General features: G+C 33.9%; 1 protein-coding gene across 2 annotated transcripts in view; it reads left to right on the top strand.

The window, feature by feature from the left end:
• LOC140744804 (monocarboxylate transporter 14) overlaps positions 1-22,584 on the top strand; it is a 57,300-nt gene extending 34,716 nt beyond the window's left edge. For both annotated transcript variants that reach the window (XM_073076472.1, XM_073076473.1), the window contains exons 4-14: positions 9,694-9,941; positions 13,970-14,098; positions 14,621-14,779; positions 15,893-16,068; positions 17,831-17,906; positions 18,299-18,518; positions 19,714-19,892; positions 20,440-20,583; positions 21,048-21,126; positions 21,493-21,724; positions 22,331-22,584. In XM_073076472.1, coding sequence (XP_072932573.1) covers positions 9,694-9,941; positions 13,970-14,098; positions 14,621-14,779; positions 15,893-16,068; positions 17,831-17,906; positions 18,299-18,518; positions 19,714-19,892; positions 20,440-20,583; positions 21,048-21,126; positions 21,493-21,724; positions 22,331-22,538 — 1,850 coding nt within the window. In that variant the 3' untranslated portion in view covers positions 22,539-22,584. The remainder of the gene's footprint in view (positions 1-9,693; positions 9,942-13,969; positions 14,099-14,620; positions 14,780-15,892; positions 16,069-17,830; positions 17,907-18,298; positions 18,519-19,713; positions 19,893-20,439; positions 20,584-21,047; positions 21,127-21,492; positions 21,725-22,330) is intronic.
• Positions 22,585-23,688: the final 1,104 nt, after the last annotated feature.

Raw genomic sequence — 23,688 nt, 5'->3', positions numbered from 1 at the left:
ATCAAATCAAAATTTTTTATTCAAAATAGGTTCTTTACAGATCACTTTTTGAATGTCAAAGCAACTACCACCACTTCACAAGGTGTTTCGTTATGGAGAAGAAGCGGCGAAAGAAACTCCATAACACACATCTTTTAAAAAAATGTTTTTGACAATGTTAACTTAACGTAATGGTACATGTGGAGCTGGAGCTAATTCAGACCACACCGTTTTGTCAGTCAAATAATCACTTACTTTATAGTACGCTTTTTTACATAGCGTTAGTTTAACGACATGTTTAAACTTTTTTTCTGTGAGATTCAAAATGTGGTCGGGTATTTTATTGTAGTAGCGAATACAGTTGCCCACGAAAGATCTAGCCACCTTACATAATCTACGTTTAGGAATTACTAATTTATTTCTATTTCTGGTATTAAAGTTATGGTGGTTACTATTTCTTTCAAACATATCAGTGTGTTTTCTTACATACATAATATTTTCATAAATGTATTGACTATGCACCGTCAATATATTAATAGTGGGAAACAGTTCTCTTAGGGACTCACCACGCCGCAGACTATATATTGACCTTATTGCTCTTTTTTGAATAGTAAATATAGAGTCTATGTCAGCAGCACTGCCCCACAGTAGAATGCCATAAGACATAATGCTGTGAAAGTAACTGAAATAGACAAGTCTGGCAGTGGGTATGTCTGTTAACTGTCTAATTCTTCTGACTGCAAAAGCTGCAGTACTAAGTCTGCTGGACAAAGCAGAGATGTGGGGACCCCACTGGAGTTTAGAATCAATGGTAATCCCCAAGAAAACAGTTTCATTGACGAATTGCAAAGTCTCACCATTTAGAGCGACATTCATCCCCATACTCCTTACATTTGGCAGCATAAATTTAATACATTTAGTTTTATTAGAATTTAAGAGTAGGTTGTTTGCATCAAACCAGTTCTGAATCAAGCAAAGAGTTTCATTAATATCGTTCGTATCCTGTGTTTGTCGTTTTACTCTAAACACCAAGGAAGTGTCATCAGCAAACAAAACAACCTCAGATAAATCCTTTACTACATTTGGCAAATCATTTATATAAACTAAAAATAGAAACGGACCTAGGATGGAGCCCTGAGGTACACCTATTTTAATATTAGAACCTGCTGATAATACTCCATTTACTTGCACTCGTTGGACTCTATTGTTTAAATAAGAATTTATCAACTTTAGAGAATTTCCCTGAATACCATAATATTGTAATTTTAACAATAAGGTTTTATGATCAACACAATCAAAAGCTTTAGACAAGTCACAAAAAATACCTATAGCATCATGTGCTTGTTCCCAACAATCAAAAATATGTCGCAGCAATTGAACACCAGCATCTGTGGTAGAACGGCCTTTAGTAAAGCCAAATTGCTTTTGATGTAAAAGATTATTTAGTTTAAAATGAAGCAACATTTGCTGTAAGAGGATCTTTTCAAAAATTTTACTTAGAACAGGCAGTACTGAGATGGGTCTATAATTATTGGGATCTTTAGTATCACCTGCCTTAAACAATGGAATTATTTTGCTATGTTTCATTAAATCAGGGAAACAGCCCTGATCAACACACATATTAAAAATAGTGACTAAGTAGGGAGCTAAAGTTTTAATGATTGATATACAAACTTTTACTGACATTCCCCAAATGTCCTCTGTATTTTTAACAGTTAATTCTTTAAAAGCTTTTAATATGTCATTAATTAAAATATGTCTAAATTTAAATTTAATGTGACACTGACTTAAATTCTCTTTAAGGATGGTCACTGCTTTAAATGGGGATGATTTTAAAAATTTAGTAGTATTAAATGGTATATTCGAGAAAAAAGTTTCAAATTCTTGTGCAATTTCTTTATCTGAGGTAATCTGACCACGTTCAGTAGTAAGAGATACTTTACTGATACTTAATCTGCAAGTTCGTGTTTCGGCATTAATTATTTTCCAGATTGTTTTAATTTTATTATCAGAATTTTTTATTTTATTATGTATGAACTTAGATTTAGCTGTCATACAAACTGATTTAAATATTTTAGAATATTTACGAACATATTCATTGAAGTGAGGGCTACAGTTATTCTCTCTTTCACTATAAAGCTCGAAAAGTTTACTTCTACTTAGACGAATACCTTTAGTAGCCCATTCACAAAAACTAAGTCTAGTACTCTTTTCATACCTAACTTCAGAAAATATTTTTTTAAACTCTGTGTGCACTGTGGAGAAAAATGCAGAATATAAATTATTAACACAAGTGCTATGGTTCAGAACTGACAACTTATTTAGTAGCACTTTATTATATTTTAATAAACGGTGACTTGTAATTGGTCTATGAAGAAACTTTATGGTCCCTTCCTTGGATATGTTATATTGGATATGGACAGACTGCCCCTTGTGATCAGATTTAATCTGATTTATTATAGATTTTTCAACTACAGAGCAGTTACAGAAAATGTTATCGATGCAAGTAGCAGAGGATGAAGTCACCCTGGTTGGCTCAAAAAAACTATATTCTAAGTTAAATGATCTAAATAAGGAAAGTAATTTTACTTTCAATGTGGTGTTTTCTAAAATATTCACATTAAAATCACCACAAACAACAACATATTTCTTACATTTGCAAATAATATCCAAAACATTTTCCATTACACCTTCAAATCTAGAAAATGTTTCTATGTTAGGGGGCCTATACACGCTAACCACAATAAGGCTATCCAGCTCGACACATGATAATTCGATAACACGTTCAACCGAGAGCCCCACTATATCCAAGCGTTCTCTTGATTTTAAACCTTTACGAGTTATTATTAATGAGCCACCATGGATAGCTGACTCACGGCTGAACGAACTAGCAATAAAGTGATTTATATAGTTTATTTGTGTTTCACCTTGTTTTAACCAGTGCTCTGTTAAACAAATTATATCATAATTGTTACTCTCTAAAAATAACTCCAGTTCCAGTTAATTTTCGAGAATTCGCTTCTGCTGTGATATCATCGAGATTCAATGTCAAGATGCTTCATGTTGTGGATCATATTAAATGTCATTTATAAGCGCCTTCGCAAGATGTATTTTTAGGATATTGATTTTCACTTCATTAGCTTAAGAAAGCTGTATTTTTTCTTTTTTAGAACACAGAATTCAAGCATACTTATTTGTGCCACGTTTTCTTTGTTTTAGGTATTTTTATAACACGCTTATAGACTTTTTACTATTTTTGCTTCGTTTGCGATATAAAGCCCAGTGACAATATAATATATAGCTTATGAATCTTGCAAAGTTTTCTTGTGAATCCAGCCATATACGATGTGTATGTTGTGATCGCTTTGACTCACAAGTTAAACATAAACAATACGTGATAATCCAGAAACATCTATGTATCCGCCACAGAGGTTTAGTTGCCAATAAGCGTCATTCGTGAGTCGGGGAACAAGCTTTTGGTTTGCGCTTTGCACGGTCAAACATTCCCGCAGTTGTCATATAAATTTTGTATGGTCAACAAGCTTTTGCCGGCAACTTCATCTGGTATAATTTTAGCCGTATTGACTGTATTATGCCTGTTTTAAATAGCTTCATATATACTTATTGTTGTGTTATTGTCTTATGTTATTATACAATGAAACTAGAGCAATCACATTTTTCCTGTATTTTGTGTAGGTAATAATAATGATTGTCCCACTTATTACAAAACTAAGTAGATAATTATTTTCGTATCTTGGCCGACCTTTTAATATATTGGGTTAAGTATATGCTTTGAATGTGTGTGAACTGTGCAGATTAAAATGTGGTACCTAGTTTGATAATATGGTTCGAAGCACATTTCACCAAAACATAAACTTTTATCAAAAAAAATGAGTCTTAACAATCAACCCATTATAAAATTACATACATGGTAAAAATAGGGCGTTTATCTCTTTCGGAAGCGGATTATGAAAATATACAGTAAATTATTCCGATTATTTTATAACATAATTTCTAGCCAAGAAACGTATTTTCATCATTTTCAAGTCATATTAAATTACAGTGTTGTAATAAATATTAATTGTTTTTAACAAGAATTCCATTTTATTTGTAAATACTTCCATTTTTGTCACTTTCAAGCAGTTAACAAACAATAATATTGAGAAATAAACAATTGATGAGTAGGCTGCACCAATTTACCGATAGCGACTGTTAATTTAGTATATCTTTCCATTCATTCCTCCACAAACATTCCGCTGTGAATTGACTTTAGATCTATAATGTTTGTCATCCTCGTGCCTTTTTGTTTTGGATAAGCTTATTCATTGTTAGAATAACTTTGATTTCTTGGTAATTCCTTGAAATGTAATACACCGTTTTACCCTGATATCTGCATTACCTATGTAATGAATATACACTACTGCTGGAGTCAAGTAAAGGTACGATGACAATGGCTATTTCGTTATGTAGATAAATGTAGCAGTAACATTTAAACGTAATTTATTTTGTACTTGTTACCACAAATAACTGAAGCACTCATTCATATACATGCATATTTATGTATGTTTTCTCTTAATGTTCACGTCTGGAACACGTTTCATCTCTTTATGAGGCGTCCCTAATCAACACCTTAAGTGCATGCGAATACCGTGCCGTTGATCGGGAATGATACTCAAAATTGCAGAGTGCAACGTATTTTCGAAAGAAAAACACGATGTAGGTGTTTCCAGGAAAATGACGCACAATAAAATGAGTGCTGATGACCTCCGTTCGCAACAGCGTGCAGTCCTTTGTTTTGTTACGATGCCGATTTGTTGGACGCAAACAGTGACTCACACGTTATCGTATTCCACATATTCATTGGAACATGTGGACGAGTGTAAATAGTTAATTAGAATAATTGCTCTAACTCGCGGCGCCCAAGCAAATTGGTCCACGGGGACGCCTGAATAATACACGGCACGGAAGCGTGATGCCCTAGAATGCAATGTGTAATGTTTTAAATCAATACTAGCGATGCTCTAAAATTATGACTCAAATACATAACACGTCTTATATTGATTCATCTGCTAATATAGTCCCATTGCCTATGCTAAATCAACAATGAACACAAAAACCATTGTTTTAGCGTATGACGCTAACGGCTAACTATTATTTTCTCGTATTTAGATATACTCATTTAACCTTAAATAAGTACCTATATGTTTAAAAGCTATTTCTGTTACTAAGATTGTAATGATGTATGATTAATACGTATGGAAATCAATAAATCCATTGTGGTTTATATGTGAGTAATATTATAAATTCACTAAGATTAATGTCTCTTAACAATATTTCGTACACAGATGTTGTAGTAAGTATTAAAGCATAATTTTTTTAAACGATTATTTGTATTTTGGGTTATTAATCTAGCGCTTATCGATACATGAAAATAATTTTATGAGTTTATTGCCTATGTCTGCGGTTTTATTTACGGTGAACACTCCACGTGGAGTAATGTAACTTTTTACATATAATTATACCTTTTTTTTTGTCGAGGGGGAAACCTTCAAAAGGTACCCGACAACGTGGGAGCGACGCCGAGTTATGTGGGATTTTTACCGCACTAAAACCCCCCGGTGGCCGTCCTCTGTGCTGCGTTGAGGGCTCCGGGATCTCCAAAGGAACGCAACTGGAGTCCTCTTAGCGCGTTGCCCCGTCGGGCTCCGCCCAGGTGAGCTTGACGCTCGCCACACCATCTGGTGTATACGACGGTATGCGACCACACATACCGTCGTCCTTCCCGGGGCCGCTGGCCGGGCGGTTCGAGCTCCCACTCTTGCCGCCCGCAACCCCGGAAGCCCCCTTTTAGTCGCCTCTTACGACAGGCAGGAGATACCGTAGCCCTATTCTAGTCCCGGAACTACAGGGACAACATATAATTATACCTACTTATGTTGTTACCTCTAGTGTGAACGCCACTTATAAGTAAATCTACCTTACTAAGTTGCTACACCCTTCAAACGCGACCGCAGTAGTGCAAACACTATTACTTTGAGTAGGTATTAGCAATATAGTGGCGATAGTGACGCTTTAATCGAACTGAACAAAATAATCGCCTGTACAACGCGTTTTTCATTGGCGTCTTAGAGCTAAAAAAAAACTATAAGTGTGAGTACACTTTTAAATTGTTTTTTTTACATACGAGTAGATAAAAATCGTATTCGTAAAGAATACATCATTATTTTGGATGATACCAAGCGTGAGGCAATCTAGTAAATTACCTCACATCAATGACCTTATCTCATAGTAGGTATCTATAGTTGTCGAGGCCGTCAAATCAACAGCAGACCAAATTGTAACGAGTGCCTTCCCAAATTTGTCACGAGTACACACGTAGTACTGATTCGTTGGGTAAATTAGATAGTTCAACTCCTTGTTTGTCTAACGAACCGAATGGCCGATTGCTGTTTGTATTTTGATGTGAAACATCTATAGCCGCACGTAAAAAAGATTTCTGGCGTGGCGACGCTTACCTTTTACTACATAGACAAATGTTCTATAAGGGCCAGAGCTATTAGAACAATGTGATAAAAAAAGACAACTAGTGTTTGACCTGGCGTTTCAAGTGTACGCAAACGTAAATATTGACATGGAATATAGTGACCAATGATTACTTCAGTCAAAACGGGACATCGATTTTTTTATGTCAAATACTTTTTACTTGAAAAAATATAGTTAAAAATAATAAAAAACACGATTTTATGATAAAATTAACTAAAAAGTAGAAAATAATTTTCAATCTAGGAATCATTTAAGGAAAAGTAAATAGTATAATTGTGCAAAAAATGTGGGGCGCTTTATGAAAACTGATAAATGGAGCACCCCATGTTTTTTTCATAACTATAATATTTACTGTTACTTAATTGACAATGGCAACGGTTCATTTCGGAGACAAGGGCACGAAGCATCGAAAAAAGGGACTGTCCCGTTAAAAACGGGACGTATGGTGGTTTTCCCATTGATACGCATGCTTGTCAAAGACAATGAAATAATGGAACAGAAGGTAAAAAATGTCCAAAACTGCCGATAATAGTTTTAGTACATCGTTTACGTAGAAATGTTATGGTACAGTTTAACTAAATAAATTATTATTATATAAATATATAATTTGAAAGAATGTATCTATACAGATGTATCGACTGGTTTAAAATATACGATTTAAAAATTGTTTATATTTATTATCATAGATTAGTAAAGATTACTCACTCCTAACAAGAAAATGTACCCAGTTTTGAGAATTGAAATAGTTGCGTAAAAAAGTTTTGCCACGTCTCCGTGCTAAAATGTCCCTAAAATATTTGAAATAATTATTTATTTATTATGTAAATTACGCAGTATTAGTTATTTATTTGTAAATTTTCTCTAATAATGTTTTTATTTGTCAAGAATTAAAAAAAAGAACTTACTAATAAGCAGTTTGTGGCTTCATTCAATTTCAAGGCGGCGAAGTATCTTTACTAATTTATGTTTATTATTTTCAGTTTTATTTTACACACGACCATTAATTGCAAAGTTGTGTACATTTTATAAATGTTATGTACTAGCTGACCCAGCAAACATTGTGTTGCCATATAAATAAAAAAAATGTTAAGGGTGAACAACCCTTATCACTTAAGAGATATGAAAAATAGATAGTAGCCAATTCTCAGACTTACTGAATATGCATATAAATTTTGATGAAAATCAGTAAAGCCGTTTCGCAGGAGTAAAATAACTAACATCGTGACATGCGAATTTTATATATAAGATTCGAATCTTACCGTGGTCTTTTTGAGGATTAATTTCTGGCTATACAAAGATTGTTTATTAAATTATGTTTAGGTTAATTTATTCAATTAAAGAAATTTTAAAATACCGTATACTATCCTATATAAATTTTATGGTAATATTTTTTATTATTTACCACAGGTATCGAAGAAAATTTAGAGATTAGGATACAGAATTTCCCATATATCGCTTTTATTTTATTAAAATAAACTATAAAAAGTTATATTTTGACTAAAAACACACTAATATAAAAATTAAGCAGTGGGATCTTAAACTATAACATACGACATATGAACATCGTGAGCTTCAATAAAATGTCACTTCTGTTCTGTTGATCTATGACCATGCATTTTGCGTCTTTATCACTTTCATTGACAAAAACATACTTTGTCTCTTTCTGGTTACTCACGTAATCATGGCGGATCGAACACGAAAAATAAACAAAATTTAATAATTTCTCTTTATTTACGTGTGATAGGTGATTCCATGAAGCTTGTTTCTTTTTCGAGCAAAATTTTTGCATTTACGCATTGCACAAGAAGGCATTTTGAGGCTTAAAATTCAAAATAATATCTTGATAATGTTATGTAAAATACTTTTGTAACATACTTCAGTTACCATCGACCAATTGTCACAGTAATACCGTCCTCAGAGGCAACATCGAATATAACTATTACCGAAGTCACTGATTAAACGAATTAAGTAGTCACGATTTGAAATAAATTCGTAAATTTTTGTATTTAATGAAAATAAATGTCTATTCAATAAATAGTCATCGTTATCTGGAAAAAAATCGTAATATTTTATTTTATCATTATGACATATTTAGTTCCTATCACAATATGTTCTTTTCTGCATATTACTTTTACAAAATAATGTCGATGTTTCACATCTGCCAGGCGTCCCGTGACGGCTCACATTTTTTTTTGTCAATGTATGTTTCTATGGGTAATTTTGATGAGTCTTAATTGAATCTATTATTTCCGGTGCTTTTTCTATCGTATTTTATTTAACAAAATAGTGAGCATGTTACTTTTCTTCTTAAGTTACTTATAAACTGAATTGAATTAAACTAATGAAATGCTATAGCAATCCTTAAATTGCTTAATCATGGTGCCTGGTTAGATCCCCGGCCTCGACCTCAATATTGAGTTTAGGTGTTTCTTATGGGTCCTAGTATGTGTGTCTTTCATTCACAGGAAAGGGAATCTTAATATACATTTAAAAAATCTTATTAGGTATAAATACAAAAATCAGTAGGACGTATTATAGGCATAAAAATAAAGTGGAGCAACAAAATAAAATTGATATCAACACTACTTATCACCAGCGTATGAATATATTATGACTAACGAACATCTGTAATGTGTTAAAATGATAAATAGTCATTTAGCTACAAAATAATGTAAATTTTATAATAACTGGTGAATATTTAATTCGAGATGGGAGATGGTAAGTGCTCATCATCTTCATTGTCTATGGACATTTGTCGACGTCAACCCATTAATTTACCGCTGAGACCCCTGCTCCTCAGAATAAGGATAAGGTAAGGTGGTAGACTTCACATACCTTTGAGATTTTTTTAAAAACCTTTGTCCTTATGATGTTTTACTTCGCCGTTAATGCAAATATAATTTGTAATACGCACATAACTTGTAAATCAGAGGTGCGTGCCAGGGATTCGAACTTCGGACCCCTTGTTTGAGAGGTCGAGTTTTAACCACTAATTTATCACTGCTTTGGACATTGAATAGGTTACATGCTACCCCAAAGAACTAAATAAGTACATCCTGTATAAGTCTCTATATTACCACAACATTAAAGTCAGAACATAGAAATGCCGCAAATCAAGCGTGAAACCGAATTTAAAATTAATTGATTAATTGTACTTACATCTTCTTTCAGGTATCGGGTTTGGTATGATCTACCTCCCGTCGGTAGTAGCAGTGGGATACTACTTCGAGACCCGTCGCTCTCTCGCCACGGGTATAGCCGTATGCGGTTCTGGCGTCGGTACCTTCAGTTTTGCGCCCCTAGCAGCCATTCTGCTACAAGAATTCGGATCATGGCAGAACGCAAACCTCCTGCTGGCAGGATTGATACTGAACTGCGCTGTCTTTGGAGCTCTCATGAGGCCGCTGGTTTATCCCAAGGTAACTTTCGTTTTATTTGTTAAGAAATAACAGGTATCTCATCTTCATCCATACATTAGTATTTAATGCCGTGGGCACCTTATAGGAATGCACTATGAGTTACGGGTACGAATATCTTTGTAGGAAGACCCTGATTCCCTTCCTGGATTAAATCTTTCAGTTGCCTACGTCATCCAATATTTATTGGCTAAGGGAGAGTAGGTAACGCTATTCAACACTGAAACTCTACTTGATATTAAATTGTTATCATATTGGTTAAAGATTCGATACGTTATATTTAGAGATCTACTTGACTCCTTAGATTCCTGATCGAATGATGCCTTAACAAATATTAGTTGTTCCAATAACCACTAATCATAAGGTGAACTATGTTTCTGATCTTTAATTCGATTACATACAAAATATAGGAATAACGGAATGTCTACAGAGATTTTTAGATACATACATAGTACATACTACGTTTAACTTCATCCATATTTTTTCCATTATGTTTTCCTAATAACGCGTTTGTAGAATATCGAGGCCGTTTATAATGTACCTAATCAGTCATGACACGTGTTTATTGCTTTGAGAATATTATATTACCTACCGACGGAAATATGTATTACCTACATGCTGTAAATGAATAATGTTTGTATTTAAAGTAATAGGTTGTTTAATGCAAGCGATTTTTAATTTACTGTACTAAAACTAATAACGTTGAGATGAATCCAACACGACGAGAATATCTTAGTAAAGCTATGACCATTGAACAGCACTGGGATCTATTTTCAAATCAGCTCAATAATATCATATCATTTCAAGTGCATTGTCATCAAAGTTAAATTATTATTTTAAAGTCGGCTTAATCGGTTACGTAGACGTTAAAAAAATATTTGCAAGATTTCTTCCATAAACAATGTAATAACAACAACAATCATAACTAGTTATTAATATGATGCAAAAACTGAACAAAAAACAGAATTCATATCAAATTATTAATCCAAGTTATAACTTCTAGCTTTAAAACATAAATATTGCTAAGCTCTGACCCCTCAACTTCACGTGTGAAAGCAATTAATGTCAAGAAGTTTGCCACTGTATATCTCGTTAAGTATATGCTTATCTTAAGTGTGTTACGAAGCTAAAAACTAAACAAATGCGCTATAATGCAGTCTTTGCTACATAAGTAATTACTATGCAGTTTAGATCTACTAATTGCGTGTATAATGCACATGCAAGAGGCGATAAGGCGTAACCACGTCTTTGTTCAGACTCATTGTGTAATAATTAATAATAATAACAATAAATAACGCGTATTGGATTTCTAAATGATTTGATTGTGATTATTTAAGTTACTGTTTCGTAAATGATAACTGTATAGCTGAAATATATGTGTTTGAAATTGATATGTTCTAGAGTTTCATCGGTATAGAATAAAATATCATTTTATTTACTATGGTAGTAGAAAGAACCACTCAATGTTGTTATGGAGATAATGGTTTGATTATCTCCATAACAACATTGAGTGGTTCTTTCTACGATAGATCGACTTCCAAAATCAAGTAGGATCTAAGGTCATATATGCAATACTTTTAATGCTAATTTGGGACACCTTGTGTGCTAAGCCGCGTGAGCTGCTTGCATTATTACTCTTAAGTCCAAAACAGTACAGCTTTAATAACAAGAACAACACAATATTTTTAGAAATTCATTAAAAATGTTGAAGCTACTATTTAACTTAGTCGGATGAGATGGATACATAAAATTTTAATGACACTCTGTTTATGCTTAAGTGAGAAATCGCTATGGATTAAGAAGGTATAAAATATGCTTATGGGCGTAAACTGTGAAGCATTGACGACAATGCAAGTATGTATTATGTTAACTTTGTTTAGAGACAAGTATAATAATGAGAATATTACGAAGTTAAGTCATACCTACCTAGAAATATTTTGTTAAATAAATGCTTTTCCATTATTTGTTTGAGTTTCTCTAGTTAACACGAATCAAGTAAGTTAGGCGTCAAGATTTCCCTAAAGTCTCTATTTATTGAAAATCCTATTTCATATTACAAAATGCAAGTTATTTTAAAATCTTAGACGTCTTTAAAATTACCTACAATTTCTAATCATAAGTAGGTACATTTTTTGCTATAATTACTTCATTACACAACTTGTTATTGGAGCCTTCTCCATGCTGAGGTAATTAACTATGAAAACGCTGATGGAAGCAGACGGCGGAGCGAATGTTCATAATACGAGTACTTAGACGTAAAGGATTGATGATAATGCAAAGATTATGTCATCTTTGTTTATTGTCGATATATTATGTTGTTTTTCAAATATAAAAATAAATTACATTACTCTCTTCTGACAATAAAAAAGATTTTAAGGTCAAAAATTAATCTCTTTATGTGTACTAAAATTTTAATGTTGTATTAATATCTAAAGTAATGGAAAATATGAAGGTTTAAAAATTGATAAGAACTGTATTTTATTTTCCTTAATATTGGTCGAAACTAGTTGAAACTCTTTAAATATTATTATTAGCCTTAAATACTTAGTATCTATTTTACCGAATATATCGATAATTATCGATTTTAGTATTAATAGTTTTGTTCCACGATATATAAGAATGGCGTTTTGGTATCTATTTGTAACAACAAACTTAGTTTCCTAACTATGGATCCTTTGGATGTTACTTCCTGTCCTTAATCTATTTCCTTAACCTTTGTTTAAACTGCGTCGACATGATTCGATTTTAAATTTGCATCATGTTTATTCAAATTGTAAATTTCTTAGTTTACTTTGTTTACCTTTATTTTCGAATCAGACGAAATTGATCGGTCACATGAAGCCTACAAATGGAATTTGCCATTGGACGATGACCTATTTAGCAGTCGGTCAATTTAACGTCCGTTAATTGTTTCTAGGTGACGATTTGTAGACGGTACGTACTACGCACGGTATTGGAACTATTACTACTGGCTATGAACGTTATGTAAGCGTGTAGCGTATGTGTTCAAACAAACAGAGGAAAATTCCGAAATTTTAATTTTTATTTGTTATTTCTGTATGTATTTTAAATAAGCTTTATTTTTAGGAATATCTCAATTTTTTGCTCCGTGCCAAATTTTGTAAAGGTTTATAAGGTCAGAAAAAATAATAATTCTTAAAACAAAAATTGTAATACTCCTTACGCCAATATGTAGAAACCAAATTTCAGGTACAAATTAGGAAAACTACAGCAATGTTTATTAAAATCGGTTCAATCGATAGGTTAACTATTGGGGCAATAAACACTGTTATTTTATTAGCTTTGTTTCTTATTTGCTATAATGGATGGCGCCGGATATATTTCAGATTATCATTAATGTATAAAGACGGATTATCACAGGCGGGAGGTATCGTAATCAGTATGCACAATCCTCATATTGTCTGTTCAAAAGGTTTTATGAGGCAATAATCATGCTTCGTAATCTTGTGCTACATTGAATATTAATGAATAACCTTATTAACTGTAGTGTGAAAGACGTAGAAAAGTATAAGACGTAGAAATTATTATAAATATTTCTGATAGGTAATAGTTTAGTTTGTTTTGGTTCATTCATTATGCACTTCTTCCTATTCCATTCTTTTAATATATTCTAAGTACTTGCACAAAAAATACATATTTATCTTGTAGTATTTAAGGTGAAGGAATGAAAAAGAATTTGTGATACATTTCTTTTCATCCATCAGCCTTTACTGGTCCACTGCTGGACATAGGCCTCCCCTAGTCTGCGCCACTCCGACCGGTCTTGGGCCGTCTGCATCCAGCGGTTACCCGCCGTCCGCTTCAGGTCGTCAGTCCACCTGGTCGTGGGGCGTCCTGTACTCCTTTTGCCGACATTTCTTTTATTAGACTTATTTATAACACGACTTCTTACAACATATAAAATCAAACTCAAACAACGTTCATGAGTATTATTTGATTTCTTTATTAAATTTGCGTTTAACAATAAAATACGAAGATTGATATTTAATTAAAGATAATTTTCTTTCCAGACTTCGGGTGAAAAGCCACTTCTACAGCGAATGGCCGAAGAGAAGAGGCTGCAGATGGAGCGAGGGTCCATAGGCGGCTCCTACTTCGTCGTGCAACTACCAGACGGTACTATGGAGAAACGTTTGAAGGTGGTCGATTGTATTTGGTTCCACTTTGATAAGATGCCACCTTTCTCGTTTTTTTTTCATTTGTCACTTTAATGCTTAGTAGTTGAGATATGCTCATATATGTAAGCTGCAGCCATAATTAACATTAAAAGCTGAATCATACGAAGTAAGAAGCAAGTTGAGAGCACAGCTTAATTCGTCTGCTATTAAAACATTTTCGAAGGTCTTATTAAATGATAAAATAAAAAAAATACAGCGCGCATAAAGGATGATACGAAACATTTACAATAGAAAAGCTTGCCATGCAAAAATATTACATAATAAAAATAATCATATCATTGAGTCATAATTCTTATGCATTTTTAATTTATTAGGTAAATTTTAATCTAAAAAACATCAATGAATGCGATGCCATTTTCATCAGTTAAGAAAACCGAAAAAGATTATTGGCTATTTCAAATATCTATCAAGTGATATAGATATAAATAAAATAAAACTAAAATTTATTTATCAAATCTTTACAATATCATTTTACTGTTCTAGGCGCCATTAAACATCGACCCCGGAGTCCATTCATCGTTGAACCTAGAGGCCCTCGCTAGAGTCCCCACCATCCCCAACATGACCGGGGTCCACCCCGTGCCGACTCTCCCCACGATCACTGAGGCTAAGGTTATCGATGATAATGGAGACAAGAAAAAGGTATTATTTTGTAATATTTATACGATAGTAGTAAGCCTTTGAAGAATTTTAATTTTTTTAATGTCTCAAATTGTATGTTTTAATTTTAAATGGCTTTTTTTTTAATTTAACTTTGTTCTAGAAGTTATTAGATTTATTTACTTATCTATGGACTTTATTTTATTTTCATAATGGAAAATCCCTAATAAAATAACTATACGTGTTACCCTAATTACACAATTTCTTTTGCCCTATCCGTTTTAGATCTAAAACTACTAAATGACATTAAAGAAAACACAATATCTACACAAACACAAAATCATCTTTTCAACTACGTAATAATTGGTGGTGTGAATTTACCTTACAAAAATTATGTGGCACGTAAATAAATAATTTACTTGGTATTTTTATTGCACTCATTGCCCTGTTTTTAAAGCACAGCTTTTGTAAAATTTTGGAGTCTTTTTAAGCGCCGTTTGTCAATTGATTTAATTTTACATTCAAATTCTCAGTTGTGTTTCCGAAATTTCCGAAGAGGTGACGTCATACAACTCACCAGTCATGACAATTCGGGCCGTTTTGGCGGAAAATTTAAATGGTTTCATAAAAATGCAAAATAAACCAATGTAATGTTTGTTTTTTGTTGAAATATTTATATTTTGGGTATAACAGACTGCAAGCAAAAATATGAACTACTTTTTGAAAAATTGTCAACTAAGCCTATTGAAATTGACACTGTTATCTATTTTCGTACTTGAAACATATTAAAAAAAAATTGTTTCAAGAGCATTTACATATGAAACGATATTACTCCGCACTTTTTCTTGGATTTCGTGTTTTTGCACCACTTAACTGCAGATGTCGGCATTGTTCCGCGTAAATTACAACATGACAGCCTTTAAATGGCTGAGAGAAATTTCAGTCATTTAAGCCATTTAATGGCTTCCTTCAATTATAATGCGGTGATATATACTGTCTTATTTATGTTAAGAACAATAAAACATATTTTAATATGGTTATTTTATAAAAATAAGTAAAATGCACGTTTGTTGATACGGAAGCCTCCATGTGCGAGCTCAATTCGTACTTGGCCAATTCTTTTTTTTTTAATACTGTGTGGCCCATTTCCCATAGAGCGAGAACGGCTCAGCGCCCGCGCCAGCGCCGGCACCGGCCACGTTGCAAGCGGGCGCGGGCGCGATGGCGCGCAACGTGTCGTCGCCGGCGTTCAGCTCGGCGGCGGGCGCGCTGCCCAAGAACGGCTCCGTGCCCTTCTTCGACCGCCAGCGCAAGCAGAGCACCGGCGACAGGTACGCGAGCTAACGATTTATCATTTCTGTTTTTCTAAATATGAATATACAGGGTGAATTTTTAAAACGGGTCTTCAGGGCCAAATCCGAAACTATAAAGATTAGCGAAAAATGCTGAAAGGAGTTACGAGGCCGATTTTGATAAAAACTAAAACTGCATCATTAGTTTTTTAAAATATTTTTTTCCTTAGCCGGGAATCGAACGAGTTCATTTTGAAAAAAATTACACCTCTATATTATTCCACTATCTGATAGTGTCACTTATAAGGATCAAATTCTGGGAAGTAATGTTATGTGACAAATTAAAGGAAAAGGAAAATTTTGAAGAAAATACGTATTTTTCCATACATTGGCATACTAATCCTTAAGGATTATACATAACAAATAATTTATGTATAATTCTTTAGAAACAGACATAAGTCATACCATTGAAGAATTTATTGGTTAATCAACTAATTATTCGATGTTATGACTATGACATACGGCTTAGTATGAGAAAGTAATAGTTTGGCAAATAAGTTACCGCCGTTTTTAGGATTTATTTTTTAATGAAAATAGATAACTGATTGAATAGTATATTCTTATTGTTTATTGCTTACAACTTCATTTCAACGTTAAATATAATTTTCTATATCTCTTTTTTTAGTAATCAGTCGGATTTGACTCTAAAAAGTAAATCTCGCAAATTGTCAACTTTACATCTGTATTAAATGAAACTCCGCCCATAGCAAGTAAATCTATTTTAATGGTCCTAAAAATAACCTTAGCTAAGTCGGACATAAAAATATAAATTATTGGGAAACAAAACGTCCATTTCGAATGATTAGAAACATTGAGCCAAAAAAAATGTTAATACACAAAATGTTTAAATTGATGAATGGCGGGAACTTCACTGCCAACTTAATATGAAAAAATATGTATTTTCTTAAAATTGAGGCTTTTCCTTTAATTTGTCATTTATCATTACTTTCCAGATTTTGATCCTTATGAGCCACACTATCAGATAGTGGAATAATATAGAGGGTGCATTTTTTTTCAAAATGAACTCGTTCGATTCCCGGCTAGGGAAAAAGTTATTTTAAAAAAGTAATGATGCAGTTTTAGTTTTTATCAAAATCGGCCTCGTAACTCCTTTCAGCATTTTTCGCTAATCCTTATAGTTTCGGATTTGGCCCTGAAGGCCCGTTTTAAAAATTCACCCTGTATATAACTCAAAGGTGACTGACTGACATAGTGATCTATCAACGCACAGCCCAAACCACTGGACGGATCGGGCTGAAATTTGGCATGCAGGTAGATGTTATGACGTAGGCATCCGCTAAGAAAGGATTTTGATCAACTCTACCCCCAAGGGGATAAAATAAGGGATGAAAATATTACTTCCTAACGCGAGCGAAGCCGCGGAAAAAAGCTCCTTGTAAATAATATTATACGTCTGTTGTGCTAATGTTCTTACAAATATATCAAAAGTATAGCAAAAAAATCACATCTTCCACATTGTGATTCTTTCTTAAGGGAAAAGATGAGAATACTAATTTTAACATTAATGAAACATGCAAAACACATATATCGTCACTGGAAAGGCTAAAATACTAACACGCAAGGCGGTCCCTTTGCATGTTAGTCTTTTTGCCTTTCCAGTGACGATATGTATAACAAGTATTTTTTATACAAAGATTAGAAATATCTGATGTATTATTAAAGGTATCTTGTAAATAAATAAAATACATTTTATTATAACTTTCAATGTTTCTGTTTGCAGATTTAAACCGTCCTTGGCTGCTATTAAAGCCACGTCCAAAACTTCCATGAATAGTCAATATAGAAATACCGGAGATGTAAGTCACAAATCATTATTTTTACTTTGGTTTATTAATCCTTTTGAAAATAGAAATACGTATGTAATTAGGACAATCAATGTAATTAAAAAGTTTTTTTTAAATACACTATTTGTTTATATAATACGTTTTTATTGTAAACTATTCATATAAAATTATAATTCAGCAAAGGATTATTAATTAATGTCACTTTTTGTTTTAATAGTTACCAAATACAATGTATGGGTAAAACGTCTTAATATTATTCTGAATCGTTGTATTTAGCCAACATAAAAACACCGCTGACTTACCTACGTTACATCATACATGCTGATCTTATCTGTGATTTCAATATAGGTTCCATTTCATATTTCATGTCTCATTTGTATTCAATAGTTATGTTTTATTTCCAGGGCGATACAGAATCAATGATGTACAACTCGAAGCTATCAGTATCTGCGGGTCGCGAGCCGTCGCGCATGGTGCGGCCGATGTCCCGTAAAGACATCTTCTACTCGGGCTCGGTGTTGAATCTGCCACAGTACCAGAGCCAGAAGTCTCTACAGGGGTATAGGAACTCCGTGCTCAGTTTGCCCCAGAGCAGGCAGACTGGCGATCTGGAGCGGCAAGAACGTGAGTGATGTTTACTGAATGAGTTGGTTGAAGTTCTGTGTCAGTAATTCTCAATATGTTTCGTTTATATGTTCTTATATTTATTTCTACTTATAGAATGTGGTAAGGAAGAGACAATTATAAGAGAAATTCTAAGTTAGACAGGGGTAGGGTTGCATGTTGTTTTCTTACTCGTGCTTCTTTGCCGTATTTCGAAACTTTTACAAAACAAAAACATATTCCAAAATGATTGATTTGTATCGTATTGTGTCCATACCATAAGAATATTTAAAATTATTTTTTGGTAGCTTTTTCTGCGGCGCTTTTACTAACGAACTTAATGGTGTCGTTTTTAGTTATCGGTTTTGTAAGAAATAATTTTCAGCATTAATAACTTAAAAAAAGAAATAACTAAAAAATGTTAAGTAATAAACGTTTGACGACCCGCGTAGCGAAGCGGTCTTACCTGCGGAGGGTTCCGGGTTCGATTCTCGGTCATACAGATATTTGATGAATTTAGATATCTGTTCTAGGTGTTTGTGTATTCGTCTTTGTATGTGTCCATGGCATCCACGACACAGGGAATCCTTGTGGTGGCTGAGTATAGAAAACGTCTTAGCGTCTAATAACTTTGAAATGTACAAAAAAGTTTACATATAACCTATCCACTTGTTAAGTAATAATTTATAGTCTGATTTAAAATTAGGTGTCCAAAATGTATACAAAGGTGTAAAGAACCTATAAAAAAATACGTTTCAAATGGTAGTTTCTTATTTATTGCGATAGTAAGGTAATACAACAATAAAATAATAATCTAAATAAATTAAGATTAATTAACATTTTCTAATATTTATATTATCTCAATTTCCTTCCATACAGTAAAAATAATAAAATACAAGGTTTATGTTAGAAAATTAAAATGTGATAATGGTAACACAATCGGAATCCAAAACAATTGTTGTGCCGTCATTTTTATGTTTCGTAGCTGATGTTATTCATTTTCGTTATTGTGATCGAACTTAAATGTTTTCTCGTTCTCTTTCATAGCGCATTTGTTAAATTGTGTATAGTTGTTAAAGTTTTCGTTTCTTGTTGAATTTGTTAAAGTTTTTGTTTCTTGTCAATTTTGACAGTGACATTTGTTTGTTTATATTTATTTGTGACATTTTGGACACCTAATTATGAATCAGACTATAGCTGATTATATGTGTTCTAGAGTACGACCTGTGCCCGTGCCTGTCGCTGCCCGGCTCGTTCAAGTCTGCGCTGGCGTCGATGCTGGACGTGAGCCTGCTGCGCGACCCCGCCTTCATGCTCATCGGCGTGTCCAACGTGTTCGGCATGGCCGGCCTCTACGTGCCCTTCGTGTACATCGTCGATGCCGCTACACTCAATGTTAGTTGCGATTTAATACGCGTCGAAAAATTGAAACGTGGCGGTTTTTGTTATTGATTGATTGACTATTGAAAGGAGTCACTGAAATCGAGGAGTTATTTATGAACAAAGTTTTGTTTAGAATAATTGTCTAGTATTTTCTTCTAAATAAATTATTACTATATGACATGTCATAAGAAGACAAACAATCGATTTATACGCATTAAGAATGAGCTGGAATTTTATGTGCTGTCATTTGAATCCGGTACTATATTTGAATACGGTAATGTTATATTCTTACATTAGCAGGATCGATTTCGGATGCTTAATTATATTTCTGAACTCTTACTATATCACTATCTAATATGTCTTATAGCGTCTGATCATTGTTTGCAAATTTTATTATCCATACGATCTTTTTAAGTGTGTCGGTGACGCTACTAATGCTGTCATCATACTCATATTCTACCATTACCGGGTGTACACTTAATAAAGAAATGTCTACATTTTTTTATCATCGTACAATCCTATTGACGCGAATATAAGAAATATACTTGCATTTTTCTAGGGTGTGGAATCATCGAAAGCGTCTTTCCTGCTGTCTATAATTGGTATTACGAACACCTTTGGTCGTATTATCTGCGGTTGGGTGGCCGACTTCCCCTGGATGGACTCCTTGTTGCTCAATAACGTGTGTCTCGTCATTGCTACGGTAAGAAACGATAGAACTAAAATTTGGATAAGGAATTTGGTATTGCATGCAATAAGAAATTTATGATATTTTGTATCTAATATTATAATCTCTAGGTAGGATGATATGTAGTAATTCATCATCATCCCATCACTGTTCCACTGCTGGGCACGGTTCTCCTCTCAGAATGAAAAGGATTAGACCATAGTCCACTGTCCTAGCCAAGTGCGTATTGGTAGACTGCAAAACATTTTTTTAAGATTTCTCAGTTATTTAGGTTTCCTCACGATGTTTTCCTTCATCGTTACAGCAAATACTAATTTATAATATGCACATAATTTTGAAAAAGCAGAGGTGCGTGCCTGGGGCTTTGAATCTCAATTGAGAGGCAGAATTCAACCATTAGGCTATCACTGCTTTTTATGTATTAATTATTATATCAATATTATTTATTAGATATTCTCATATAAATATATATTTTTCAGATATCTGTGGCTGTGACGCCTTTCTGTTCATCATACGCGGCATATGTAGCGGTTGCGATCGCCTTTGGAATTGCCATATGTGAGTTATTTTGATTTAATTTATGAAAATGGATTAAAATTGATAAGCAAGTTTTGCATACGAATCTTTTCCTAGGAATTTTAGTGTTTAGTTGTTTTTAGTAAATTGTTCTTTGTTGTGATATTTAGATAAATTTAAGCTAAGACTGACCGCCGTGATTGAATGAAATTAGCTCATTGATCGCTCAAACAACAAACTAGACGTCCAAATAACAGCGGATGAAGTGCTTTAATGCTAGATTTACGCAAGTTTAACTCAATTAAATAAATGGGTAGGCGCGCTACCAGAATTTGTTATTTACATAATAGTAATAACCTTTATTGTAGCCAAAAAAAAATACAAATAAAGTGTGTTTTAAACCCACAGCGGGCTACATTTCGCTAACATCGATCATCCTGGTGGACTTGCTTGGCTTGGATAAGTTGACGAATGCGTTCGGGCTGCTAATCCTGTTCCGTGGCGCCGCCGCTATAGTGGGCTCGCCGTTAGCGGGCGCGGTGTACGATGCAACGCATAATTACGATGCATCCTTCTACATGGCTGCAGCGTTCTTCCTCGCATCTACACTCACGTCGTTCGCCGCGCCTATGTTCCGCAGGTATTTATGTCATATGGATTCAAATGTCAAGTACGTTATTTAGGAGATTGTACTGGTATTATGTGTTTCTAAAGATGAAAATGCCCAAAATGCAAAAAAATAAAAATATTATTAGTCATCTTACTCAGAAATTAAGTGACGACCCGAGTGGTGGAGTTATCACCATACCGTTCTGACGCGGAGTATCCTGGGTTCGATTCCTGGCCAGACAGATATGTAAACGATGAGTTAAAATTTCTGTATATGGGTCTGGGTGTTTGTGTATTTGAGTACGAAGAGTAAACACGTCTCGAGGACATGGGACAGTATGAACTGACGATCAATAAATTTTGCATTATAAGATTAGTTTTGAAAGGTTATCATATGATATACATCAACTGACTAGGAAATATTTGATCGATCAACTGATGGTGATGATGGTGATGGTGGATGGTTGATGAATAACTTGATCAAAGATTTGAGAAATTATTGACATGCATTGACTATTGCTAAACTGGGATGTCTTCCAGTGGTGTATGGAGATATTTACACAGGCAAATCATCATATTGAAACGTTTGTTACATGTAAAAAAAAACCAAAATAAAACGATAACCCGCGCATTACAGGAAACAGGAAGAAATCCAGCAACCAATCGACGTGCTAACTCCAATCGACGAGGACCTAGAGGAGGGCGAGGAGGAGGACCCGGACGACACGCCCATCACGATGGGCGCGCGCCTGGCCTCGCGCGCGCCCGCCATCACGCGCACCGCCGCCTCGCCCTCCGACCCGCCCTCGCCCAACGAGCTCTCGCAGCGGGAGAGCGTGCTCTGAGACCCTGCAACACATGCAACGTGCAAATAAAACTCTACTGCCGACCACTAAAGTCAATAAAACGTCGAAAGACAAATGTTTGCACCTCACATTGCCACTCGGCATTTTAGTTGCCGTTGCTGTTACTAAAATGCCGACCATTGTTCTACTGGTTAAATGTCGCTAGATTTTAATATCAAACATTAAATAACAAAAATGTAGGAAGAAACTATGGTTCAACGTCGATAGAACCACCTCTACCCGTCGTCTGCCTAATAATAGCAGTGCTAGCGCTGCTGTGTTGCAATTTGATACAGGTGTGGTAAGGGCAATATAAAGCATTAGTGGCTATTCTACAGGAGGATTAATACCTGTGGTTGGTTATATATATTGGTCATGGGCGGCAATAATTACTTACCATCGGGACTGCGCGGTCGTTTTTACTTTAACAATGAAATAAAACCAAATATCGTGTAATTTTGCATGTCAATATTTGTCATAAAATTAAATGAAATCGTGGTATAAAATCCCAGATTAGTGTTCTTCTTTGAACAATACATACACCGTGTCAAGAGTTCACGCGTCTGTCATCGCACGTATAGAATCAAGTGTACTACGTGTTAGTATGATGATGACGTAATAAGGTGTTTTAGAATTGTGAGATCATTGCAAATATTAAAGATGTACTATCTGATTCTAAAAAAGCGACATCTGGTATTATCTAAATTAAATTAGTGTTTAAATTTTAACACAACTTAGTCACTATGCATAAAAATACATGTAAATATAAAAATGGGGTAATTACGATTATGCGATCAAGGAAAAAATATTCATAGAATATAAAAACTGTCTTTAACATTTGCAATTGATACGACATCACATTTTTTTCGTATAATGTGGTATTTTAATGACTTAGACCTACATATTCATTATGGAATACATATTCTTATACAACATAAAAGTTTAAAACATATTTTTGAAAAGCAAATTAAATGAACATGCTTTTATTTAGCTGTAGTGTCTAAAACTGCAAAAATATAGCAAAACAGACATTTTTCCTTACAAAACTAACCATATCACACATATATCATATATTCATATATACTCGTGTCATACTAATCATATCATGTATAACATGTCAAAATGTAACATGGAAATAAATTAATAATGA

The sequence above is a fragment of the Epargyreus clarus genome, unplaced genomic scaffold (assembly GCF_041222505.1).
Source record: "Epargyreus clarus isolate Ecla_fem2 unplaced genomic scaffold, WU_Ecla_fem_2.2 ptg000009l, whole genome shotgun sequence".
In the NCBI taxonomy this organism is placed as follows: Eukaryota; Metazoa; Arthropoda; class Insecta; order Lepidoptera; family Hesperiidae; genus Epargyreus; species Epargyreus clarus.
Note: the sequence above shows the minus strand (reverse complement) of the source record. Positions and strands in the feature narration are given on the sequence as shown.